General features: G+C 35.3%; 1 protein-coding gene across 8 annotated transcripts in view; it reads right to left on the bottom strand.

The window, feature by feature from the left end:
* MON2 (MON2 regulator of endosome-to-Golgi trafficking) overlaps nt 1–12,003 on the bottom strand; it is a 200,508-nt gene that overhangs the window by 179,169 nt on the left and 9,336 nt on the right. For all 8 annotated transcript variants that reach the window (XM_089919984.1, XM_089919982.1, XM_089919985.1 and 5 more), the window contains exon 2: nt 6,306–6,369. In XM_089919984.1, coding sequence (XP_089776110.1) covers nt 6,306–6,369 — 64 coding nt within the window. The remainder of the gene's footprint in view (nt 1–6,305; nt 6,370–12,003) is intronic.

The raw sequence follows: 12,003 nt of genomic DNA, 5'->3' as shown, positions 1-12,003 counted from the left end.
ATACCAATTTGGGGAATATTAACATGTGAAAAAACTGTGTATCTTAGAATGAATAAAATAAGGTGAGTTACACTGAAATATTGTATACATGTCAGTCACAGTTATCTGGATCTATCAAGCTGAGTTAAGTTAATAATAAAAGTAATTTTTAACTCGACTTTAATGTAAGTCAAAGGTACCCTTCCTACTTTTTTTTCTCCCAGTTTATATGAGAATATAATGGTCAAAGGAAATTTCTGTTATCCAGAATAGATGATCAAGAACAACCAAAAAATAAAACCTATTGAACTATTCTATTTTTTGAAGCATAATGTGGAAAACGGAAACATATCTACCATATCTAGATCACAATGAAGTAATATAAAGATCGTTTTTTAGAAGTTTCTAATTATTTTTCTCTTCTGTTAAATGTCATAATGGTCCTAAGAAGCAGAAATTAATTCTACTCTTCTAATTGAGCAATTGCTGCTTTCTCTTTATAAACAATAATTTTAATTACATGCACTTAAAGGTGGCTTTACATAAAAAGCTTCCTACGGGTTTAGAGTTTAGAAACCACATTGAGGAAAAGGCTGTGCAGCAATATAAAGACATCTTGCCTTAACCATTTTTAAAAAAATCATTCCATGGAAAAAAGAGGAAAAGGTCAACTCTTTTTAATCAAAACTTGGCGGGTGGGCGGTGGGGTGGGGAGAAAAAAAGTTTAATTTCTACCTAAGTCCCTTAAGAAGCACAACTCCTTTAACAGAATAACACTGTGTGTTTGATAAATATATTTTACTTCCAAATTTTATAACTGTGAGATCAAATGATGCACTTTCACACACCTGAAAGAGGTCCAGCAGGTCCCCATATCCTAGGGGTTTCCTTGCTCTGAGCAGTTTCACTGCAAAATTGCAGTTTTTATCCTGGAAAAAAAGAATTAAACTAGGATACCCCACTATGAATCACACTAAGAGGGGTTAATAAAAGTTTTATTATAAATTTTAACAGTCATTAAATAACATATTATAATTCTTGTGAAAGAAATAAAATGTGATGCAGACATGATTGCTACCCTCAAAACCCTTAAAATCTAGTTATGGGAAAGACTGATATTTCTAACAGTAAAAAAATTTTAATGGTTCAAAATGTCTGAAAATATTTTAAATGATTCAATATGAGGACAAATAAAAGTATGAGCAGCTTCATCTTAAAAGTACATTACAGGAAAAGGAAGAATGATGTTGGTACAAGCGGTTAGTAATTTTGCAAAAGAAAAAAAAAATCTAGGTCCTCATGTCACCCCATATATTATAAAGAAAAAATCAAACCACAGAAAAACTAGAAGACAATGAAAATGATTATCAACTATGTGGAAGGAGAAGGACTGCCTAAGTGGAGAGCAACAAATAAGAAAAATTAGTTAAATTATGTAAAAATTAAAAGCATCTAGATAAAAAATTAAAAGGTAAATGATGCAGAAAATATGATATAAACATGATGAGAAGTTAATATTTTTGCTATATAAATAGCTCAATTTGTTAAAGAAAACACAAAAACTCCAAAAAAAGTAATAATAAAAAGAAAATAATAATTCAGAAAAAAATGTTCAACATTAAAAAGAAATGTCAATTAAAATGAGAAGCCATTGCTTGTTCAATTACCAAAAAGATTTTTTACAATAATAATCTGGCAAGGATGCTATAAAAATATACTCACATACTGTCAGTAAAGGCATAAACTTTTACCTTTTCAGAAAGCGGTATGATGACAAATTCTAAGAACATGTTCATGCCCTTTAATTTAATAATTTCATTTCTAGAAATGTATCTTAAAGAAATAATTCTAAATATTGAAACATGTCTAACATAAAGGAATTGTTAAATAAACTACAATCACTTGATGAAATATGGAACAATTTAAAAAATTAGAAAAGATGGCATCAAAAAAAGTATATATACGGGCTTCCCTGGTGGCGCAGTGGTTGAGAGTCCGCCTGCCGATGCAGGGGACACGGGTTCGTGCCCCAGTCCGGGAGGATCCCACATGCCGCAGAGCGGCTGGGCCCGTGAGCCATGGCTGCTGAGCCTGCGTGTCCGGAGCCTGTGCTCCACGACGGGAGAGACCACAACAGTGAGAGGCCCGCATACCGCAAAAAAAAAAAAAAAAAAAAAAGTATATATGATATAATATTATAAAAGGCAGGATACAAATTAAAACTGTTTAATGTTTTTTTAAAAAGGGGGGAAAACAATAAATAAGAACACATTATATGGCAGAGAAATCTCTCTGACCCATTAGGTCAGTTTGTGAGCAAGGCATTAAGTACAGCCCCCTGTATCTTCTATCCCAGATTATAGGAATAGTCTACCAACAGACCTCTGTCTTACTGATGATACGCTGAAATATACCTTTCACACTGCTGTCAGAGTAATGTACAGAGTATAAAAATATTAATATGAATGTGTCACCTTCCTGATTCAAACTCTTTCCATCAAGCTGCTCAGGAGGTTACACAATGGCAACAGTCGGATAGTGTATCCAAATAGATCGAACTGTTTTATACCACATGTATTTAAGTAACTTCCCTTACTTACAGCTTCTACACCTTATTTGCCTGGCTAACTCCTTTTCAAGCATCAAGACTCAGCTTCAAACTCCCAGGTTGGGTTAGAAACCTTCCCAATGTTCTCGTAACAAGCCTATCTATACTTCCATCTTGGCATTTACCATACAGCCCCAGAATTTTCTGTTTAGGGTCTGTCTCCTTCATTACTCTATTAACTGGCTGACATGAACTAAATATGACAAAATTCATGTACTCAAATAATCATAACATGAAAAATTAGAGAAAGGTAGAAAAATATACTAGAGGCAGAACTCAGAGACTTACTTGCATTTTGGAGTGACTCATTTATTAGCCTACATTTAAGGAGGGCTTACTATTTATTTCCCATGTAATGTGCTAACTACTAGCAATATAAGGGAGAATAAGATATTGATCCTGACCTCAGGAAGTATGTCATCTGGAAGGGAAAATTTCTGGCAAAGAACTTCAAAAAGTAAATGGAGGAGCAGGTAAGCTAAACAGAACGAATGGCACAAACATACTTTTCAAATATATTTCTTGTATTAACATATAGATTGCAGGTGAATTATATTACCCATCTTCATATCTCCTCTAGTGATTCTTACATAATTATTTCTTTATTAAGAATATGTTATATGATATATTCTATAGATGTCTGCAAAATATCACAGGTATATGTACTGATAAAATATACTGAAAAAAATCAACAAATTACCTTTTAATGTCAGAAAAAAAATTCCAAAGTATATTTACTCACTGCTACTTAAATTAGAGACCTTTTAGTAATAAGACTATGTAGATATGAAAAGGATGAGGGAAACTGTGAGGAAAGAAGAACACAAATCATACATAATGATTATCTATGTAAAAATTCTCTATGCATACTGACAGTAGATGAAAGCAGTCATAGGTGGATGTAACTGTTATGGTTTTCAGTTAGGGGTTAAATATACAATTTTAAAATATCACAACTTCATTGAGCTCCTTGTTTCAAATATTTATTAAAATAGCAGATTCTCTGTTTATGTAATTTCTGTGTAACACAAGCCTTCTCAGTCAATTTCAAGTATATTTATTGTAAGCTGGGATAATAAAAACAATTTGTAATATATGGCAGTCAAATGTAAGATTAAGGCACCTGGACTTCTAAATGAAAAACTTTATGTTGCTTGCTATCTCTCATTTGCAGTTTTATCTTTAAAGAAAAAGGCAATGTTGAGATAATGATCTGTATATTTGCATCGATGCTGACATTACCTGGCATAGCATTCCCACTTATGTCAGCATTCATGACAGCAGTGAAAACAAAGAAAAATAAACATTAAAGGAGGATGCTTAAAAGGAGGGGAGATGTAAAGCAAAGACTTATTCTGCAATGTAAATAAACTTTCCTTGGAAAATAAATCTAAGAAAACTAAAGTTGGTTAAAATCTATGCTAAGTACTGTTTAATCAGATTAGTCAATCCTAATTAAGGGTTCTGATTTTTATAGCAACCTTTTATATTTTCTGAATATGCAGAGATATCTGAGAATTCAGTATCTCATTTCATTTGAGACTCCTCAATTGTTTGATATCTTTAACATCCATTACAGCACAGAAGTAGTAACCTATAGTCTTTAGAACTACAGAGAAGTAAACACTTCTCAGGAAATAAAAAAGTTAACTAAGAATTTTTCTCGGTGTTAACTACACCTTGAATTAAGTACTTTAGAAATGACATATTGACTAATTTAAACTCTTTCCTTTTTCTTAGGAGCCTTTGATTTTTCAAGATGACAGTGGTCTAAAATCTACAAATTTTTACTTATCAATTGCTATAAATACTTGGTTAAAATACCAGAAAAAAGTTTAAATGCTAATATAGCTCCTCAAGTACATGGTTGGATGCTATGGATATTATAGCATGAACTATTAATTGTATGTGCATAAAGATTTGTTCTAACTTGATTTAAATAAAGCTAACTGAATTAAAATGAAATTAATAGCCAGTTTATATATTAAACTCATACTGAGACAAAATTTTTCTTACTTGTCCTTAATATGAATTAGACACTTTACTTGGTACAAAACTCTGTAACAGACAATGATTCTCTGAAGAAATCAGTCTTTTTAAAAATTCTATCAACTACAGACTTAATGAAATTTTCTATTATTGGAGATTAAGGACTTACCATGATATCAGCAATGACAGTAGCAAACGTAAATATTTGTAATGATATTCTAATGCGATTGGACTATGATGTCTCCAACTTAAAAATACCCAGGCCCATAATTTATCTTGAAACATTAATTTCCTCATGGTAGCTAATCAACCCAACATGCATCTCCCAAACCCACTTGCCCATCCTCCCAATCCAACCATACATACCTGTGCCTTTACCCACCACTTCACTATACCCCTTTTCTCAACATGCACACAGAGCATTATCCAACGCTGTGAATAATGTTATAGAACTCTTTGGTGTTTTGTCAGAATATTCAAAATCAGAGAAGCTGTGAAAAACAGATGCAACTCAACAGGGCTAACCCTAAGCTGACAAGTGAAATCCACTCTCACCTGTCACCCCTAAACTGCCCCCTAAGTCTTCATTACATTTTGTAATACTGTTTGAAATTCCACCATTGAGGGATTTACTGGTATTCTTTTAAAAATGTAAAGAGACTTAAGAGAGTTAAAGAGATTCTTTACTATTTGGACTTTGTGTAAATTAACTTAATAGGACTGCTTTTCTCCTATAACTAGCTGAGACCAATAGCACTACTGGAATTGGAAATGCAGATTGAAGGATCAGCAAAGTAAGCAATGGTTAAATATAAACACTTGGGAGGGAGTACATAGTGTCAAAACCTCACGATACCGTGGCAGCACACTGCAGCAGGAAGAACATGGGTTCTGAACAGCCTGGGATTTGAATCTGATTCCACCACTTACCATGCGACCTTAGGCCAGTAACTTAAATCTCTTTGCATCTCAATTTGCTCTATTATTAAATAAGAGTATTTCCCCACAAGGTTGTCATATAAGAAAGAGTGGCCCAAATGCCTCACATGTAACAGATTCTCAAAAAATGCCAGTTTCCTTCTTTTCCATGTTCATTATTGAGGCAAGAAGAGAAAGGCACCAAGGAAAAGAAAGAAGCAGACTGAGTATCAAAAGGGTGCCAGAGAGAAACTCCTGAAAATTCCTCCCTGAAAAGCAGGGTCAATCAAAAGAATGTTAAGAAAACACTTTTCTCTGTTTTTTCCCATTTTTTCTTCATGACCATGTTGTCTTAGTCTCAGGACTCAAAACTCATATAGTACTACTAAATTTTTAATGCTATATTATGACCTTATATTGTATTAAAGATAAAATAGGTCTTAGAAGGTGGTCTGAGAACCAATCTTCCATTCAATTCAACAAATATTAATCGAATGTCTCTTATGGGTAAGATGTATCTTAGGTGATTGATAAGAGGTGGAGGACAATACAAAGATGAGTAAGAAAGATCCTTTCCTTCAAGGATTTAGTAGTTTTAAGTTTTCTGATTTCAGAGAATCGTACAGCATTCATCTCTGGGAAACCCAATTAGTTCATAAATTAGGGACTTTCACATGTTCTTTATTATCATGGATAGCATGTTGGGGCATAAGAAAGAGATGCTATAAAAAAACTTATGGGTTTTAAGATTCTACTTTTACTATTAGTCAAATTTTCATTAATTGTTGAATTTTTAATGCAAAAAAATTACCTGCCAAAATTTCGGTGTTTCGTGCAGCTATTGTTTTAACTTTTATTATTCCTGATTCAGCAGCCTGCAAGAATAAAAATAATTAGAACATAAAACTTACTATTAACATGAATTATCTAGGGAAAAGAAATCATATATGATAAAATCTCAAGCACAGAGTCAGTCACTATTATTTTTTTATTTTCCAAACTTCAGATACTAAAGCCTAGTAGTGAAACACACATTAAATGGAATAAAATGTGATTAATTTGATTATTCACATGTAAACTCTGCACTACAGCATGTTGCCTTTCTATGCCTTAAAATGCACCTGGAGGGCTTCCCTGGTGGTGCAGTGATTGGGAGTCTGCCTGCCGATGCAGGGGACACGGGTTTGTGCCCCGGTCTGGGAAGATTCCCACATGCCGTGGAGCGGCTGGGCCCATGAGCCATGGCCGCTGAGCCTGCGCGTCCGGAGCCTGTGCTCCGCAACGGGAGAGGCCACAACAGTGAGAGGCCTGCGTACCGCAAAAAAAAAAAAAAATGCACCTGGAATCCCTAGTCTCTCACATTTAAATCTTCAGAAAATAAAAAATAATAAACAAAAACAAAGCCTAATGAAAAAAATTAGGTTTCTCTTTCCCATTTCACACTTCTCTCTACCCATAAAAAAAATTTGCAAAACACTGCAAAATCAAGTAAAACTGCTTTGAATTAGGAGAATGAATAACTAAGAACTGTCACTACTTTTAGATTGCGTTTTTTTAAACACCCATTCCGTTTTCATAAGGTGTCTCAATCACTTCAACATAAGTATGTTGAGCTGGCAGTACTTGAAAGTCATATGGCATTTTACACTATGCCACAGAACTGTGGTGTTCAATATGGGAGTCATTTGGCTACATGTAGCTACTAAGCACTTTATACGTGGCTAGCCTGAATTGAGTTGTGTTCTAAGTATAAAATATACATGAGATTTTGAAGACTTAGTATGAAAAAAAGAATGTAAACTATCCCTTAAATATTTACATTGATTAAATGTTGAAATGATAATATATACTGGATTATATATGTACTGGTTTGAATATACTGGGTTAAATATGATATATTATTAAAATTAAATGTTTCTTTTTACTTTTTTAATGCAATTTAAAATTACATATATGGATTGCATATTCAGCCCACATTATACTTCTACTGGACACTGTTGACATAAAATATTGATATATAACATCCATTACAGGAACTCAGGACATTTTTACTATCAAGAAATATGCCTATTTTATACTTATACTGATCTCCATACCTCCAAAAATAATAAATACTCATATATGTTCAAGTTTTCCTATTAATTTGCTTGCTACTTGTTCATTGATTTTTATCTCCTACTGTTTACTAAGGGACAAGTGGTAGCAGGCTCTAAAGGTTTAAAAATAATTATGGAAGAACCCAGTGTCCTTTGGGTTATTAGGTTGAGGACCAGTGGATTAATGCATAAAACAAATAACACACTGTAGGCTATACGATGTATAGTAGGCCTTTGTCATTTTGCTGGCTTCCAAGAACCTGAAGCCCTTGTCTGTGATCGGAGAACTCAACTTTATGAGTTTTGATCAAGACAGAGCCTATCTTCCACTATTCAAAATTTAAAATGCCAGATACTTGTTTTCCCACATACCTTGGCAGCCTCCGATTATCCAAATAGGCACACCCGCCAGGAATTATGAATACGGAGGCTAGTGGCACAGAAAAGCAGAGACAAGATGGAATTCTGTCTGACAACAGCCACAGTGGAGCCAGCATCTAGTTTCCAAGGGCAGTGACAGCAGCAGAACCAGTGGTGGCATGGGGTGGCCAGTACAACCAGCAGTGCAATCTAAGGCACCCAGTCACTGTTCAGCAGAGACAACAGTAATGGTCTCACTGGCAATGAGTTTTGCTGTGGTTCTTAGCTGTTCAGCCTCCCTTCGTTCCTGTAATTTCTAAGGCTCACTCCATCCAGCCTTCTACCAATTCTGTGAGACCCTCAATGTTTTATCAGTAAACTTAATTTCTGCTTAAATCAGCCCAGGTCAGCTTTCATTGCTCACAGCTAAGAAGCCTAACGGATATACTACAACTCACTTCTACAACTTTAAGAGACGGAAATGTCCCATATTAAACGAACATAGCTACTAGCAGGAAAATATAGTCAAAATAAATTATTCCAGGGAAAACTTATTGAGTTTCTGATTATCTGGGGGCAGTGCATATTAGAAACACCAGGAGCTTTAAAAAAAAAAAAAAAAGCTTGATGCCCATGTTGCAACCCATTTCAATTAAATCAGAATGACTGCCAGTGGGAGTCAAGCACTGGTATTTTTAAAAATCTTCAGGTGATTCCAATATGCAGCAAAATTTAAGAGGCTACTGTAATAACATAAGCAAAAGATGATGCTGGATAGGCCTGAGGTGACAGTGACTGAGATGGTAAAGGAGTGGTCAGATTCTGGATACACTATGAAGATGTACAAACCACAACAAATTTACTACTATAAAAGTTCAGTAACACCGAAATTATTATGTATACTTTGTTATACTCATACACCACCTCAAACTCTCTTGGGTAATTTTCTTACTGAGCCAACTGAAATTAATCTGTGGTCACTGAGCTTTCTTCCATCATCATTTTCAAATGTCCAAACTCTCCCCCTCCTTACTAAGGCCCTATGTACCCTGCATATGCTCAATTCAGTATTTCATTCTATTTCAGGATCAACAGAGACTGATCAAACTAAACCATCATAAATCCCAATGTAATCTGTCCTAACTTCCTGAATTCTAGTCAGTTTCCAAAATCAGCAGTGTAGCATAGTGGATGCTAGATGCAGGTAAAGGATTTCAAATTTGCCAGACACTATTTTGATTTCCTCAGATAAATAAGAATTGACCCATGTATGAATCATAAACAAGTTATGAAAAATATATATTTAACAAATTTTTATATGTACACACAATAAGGAAAATAATGAGTGCTTTTTCCTTAAGTAGTTCCAAAGTAACAAGTGTTTTAAAAGATATATAACCAGTATTTTCATTCAAAGACTCAAGAAATCACCAAAAGGACTATTTGTTACCTCAGATATAATTAGAACTATCTCACAGCTCCTAATTTTTTACATCCAACTTTCTATTGTCAAACTTTGAAACTGAACGATCTTATTCTCATAGGTACCCTGTGTTGCTGGAAAGTTTCACTATCAATGTTTATTGACAACAGTTGTATATCACAGTCCCCCTAGTCACTGCAGTGCTACTTCATACCTCAGCCTAGCCTACATCTTTAAGTGTCCTGTATAAATGCAAGTATTCAGCCCAGATTTCCTTCTATTTATCAGAGACTGTCTGTGTGAAGAAGAGTCTTTAACTTCTTGCTTTAAAAGCAACCCCTACTCTGATTAGATACTTATGTATCCATAGGGGAACTACTCAATTTTTTTAAATATAAATTTTATTTGTTTTATTTTTGGCTGTGTTGGGTCTTCGTTCCTGTGCACAGGCTTTTCTCTGGTTGTGGCGAGCAGGGGTTAGTTACTCTTTGTTGCGGTGCACACGCTTCTCATTGCGGTGGCTTCTCTTGTTGCAGAGCATAGACTCTAGGCATGCAGGTTTCAGTAGTTGTGGCATGCGGGCTCAGTAGTTGTGGCTCGTGGGCTCTAGAGCACAAGCTCAGTAGTTGTGGTGCATGGGCTTAGTTGCTCCGCGGTATGTGGGATCTTCCCAGACCAGGGCTTGAACCCGTGTCCCCTGCATTGGCAGGCGGATTCTTAACCACTGCGCCACCAGAGAAGCCCCTCAATTGTAAATATAGTTATTTTTTTCCTGAATTGGCCCTTATGGAAAAAAAAAAGTGTCAGTTCTGTAGACTTGAATAGGGATGATAAAAGTTACGGTGGGTAACCTAAAATCTCTATTCCTGAGGGCAATCTATGAGTTGGGAAACAAAACCTAAAGTATTAAATATACTGCAGCATTTAATATTTGTTAACCTTAAAATTAATGTCTCTCAAGCAATATTTTTTTTCTCTTTCTCAAAATTCTTTGCTTACCCAAATAGACACACCCACCAGGAACTCTGAATATGGAAGCTAGCAGTATAGAAAAGCAGAGACAAGAGAGAATGCTGACTCCTCTTTCAAGAGCACACAGAATATGCTTGGCCTCACTTCTCAATAAACTATTCCTGGGCAATCTCAATCCTATGGTTTCAATTACTTTCTAAAGGCTGAAGAATCCTAAATTATATTCCTGTCCCTTAACTGTCTCCTAAACTATAGGATTTATTAACCTATATATTTTAAAGGCACCTTAAATTCCAAATATTCAAAACGGATGCTATTATCTCTCACACACACCCCCAACTTCCACCTCAGCCCCAGATAAACCTATTTCTTATTCCTATAATCTTTATTTTTCCAAACAGCAGCAGCACCCATCCAGTCACTGGCCAGACACCTGGGGCTTCTCCCTCATCCCACAAATATAATCAGCCACAAAGGTTATGTAGCGAACATCTCTCATACTCTTTTTTCTTCTCAAATGCCACTTCTACACCTTAGTTCAAACTTCTCATTATCAACCTAAACTAAGAGATTTCTCTACTTCAAATCTTGTCCTCCACCCATTCACTGTCTCAAGTCTTCAACGGTCCTCCAGAACCCACCTCTACTAGTGTTTCTCAAAACTGAATAGTGTAAGGACATCTTTTAAAAGTTAAAAAAAAAAATCTCATGGACCTATCCAGTCAGTGACAAATTTAAGTATTTATAAATAAAATTAGGAATAAACTCCTTATTTTTATAGCTCTTAAATTATAAAGCCAACACATTCACAATAAAGTGAACACTAAGGTAATGTGACAAATAAAGCTTTGCTGAAATTAAACCACTGCTAACAACATGAAGATAGTGCAGGTTTTTCTGATTTTGGCACTCCTGTAGTACCATGAGCAGTGACAGAAATAATTTTTTCCACCACCTTCTTTCTATGGCAAGTATCAAAAAGCCCTTCCATCTTTGTGGGCTGTCTATGGTTTGTACCTATGGCTGATCACATTCCTCCTATGACATGTCTGTTTCTCTACTCTAGCTGTAAGCCCCATGAGGATAAGAAATATATTTCATTCATCTCCCCATATTACTAATGCCTATCACAGTGCCTAGCATACAGGGGCTACATAATGAACATTTCTAAATAAACAAATGAAAAGTTCTAAACAGAGGGAGGGACTTTACTGCCCACTCACTGAAAAATAAAAATACGGTGGAAATTTGATCCAGAGACTGACAAAATGTCATCAGGACTGCAGTTTCATTTCTCTACCATTCTCTTGGTTCTGTCCTGTTCCCTGGGTAGGTTCATCCTCAGGCTGCTCCCAATCTTGGCAATAAAATTAGTTCCAGCCATTCTACACCTCACAACTTCATATGACACTATCCAGAAAGAGAGAAAAGGTCTCTTCCAGTAGCTCTTGAGGAAGAGAGAGGAAGCTTTCCCTTTCCAGGATCACTCACTGGCATTATGTGACTTGGGCAGAAAGAGAGGTGCGGATAGGGAGGGTTAAATTAGATTAAACTAATCAAGGTATCCTGGAGCAAGGAATGAGATTAATTCATCTAAATTCAAAGGGTTGAAAATGAAGGACGAGTGCAGCCTACCACTGAAAGAAGTAAGAGGGAAT

Source organism: Delphinapterus leucas, chromosome 11, assembly GCF_059928025.1.
Source record: "Delphinapterus leucas isolate spDelLeu-1000000601 "Yukka" chromosome 11, BTC_Dleu_Yukka2, whole genome shotgun sequence".
NCBI classification, from domain to species: Eukaryota; Metazoa; Chordata; class Mammalia; order Artiodactyla; family Monodontidae; genus Delphinapterus; species Delphinapterus leucas.
Note: the sequence above shows the minus strand (reverse complement) of the source record. Positions and strands in the feature narration are given on the sequence as shown.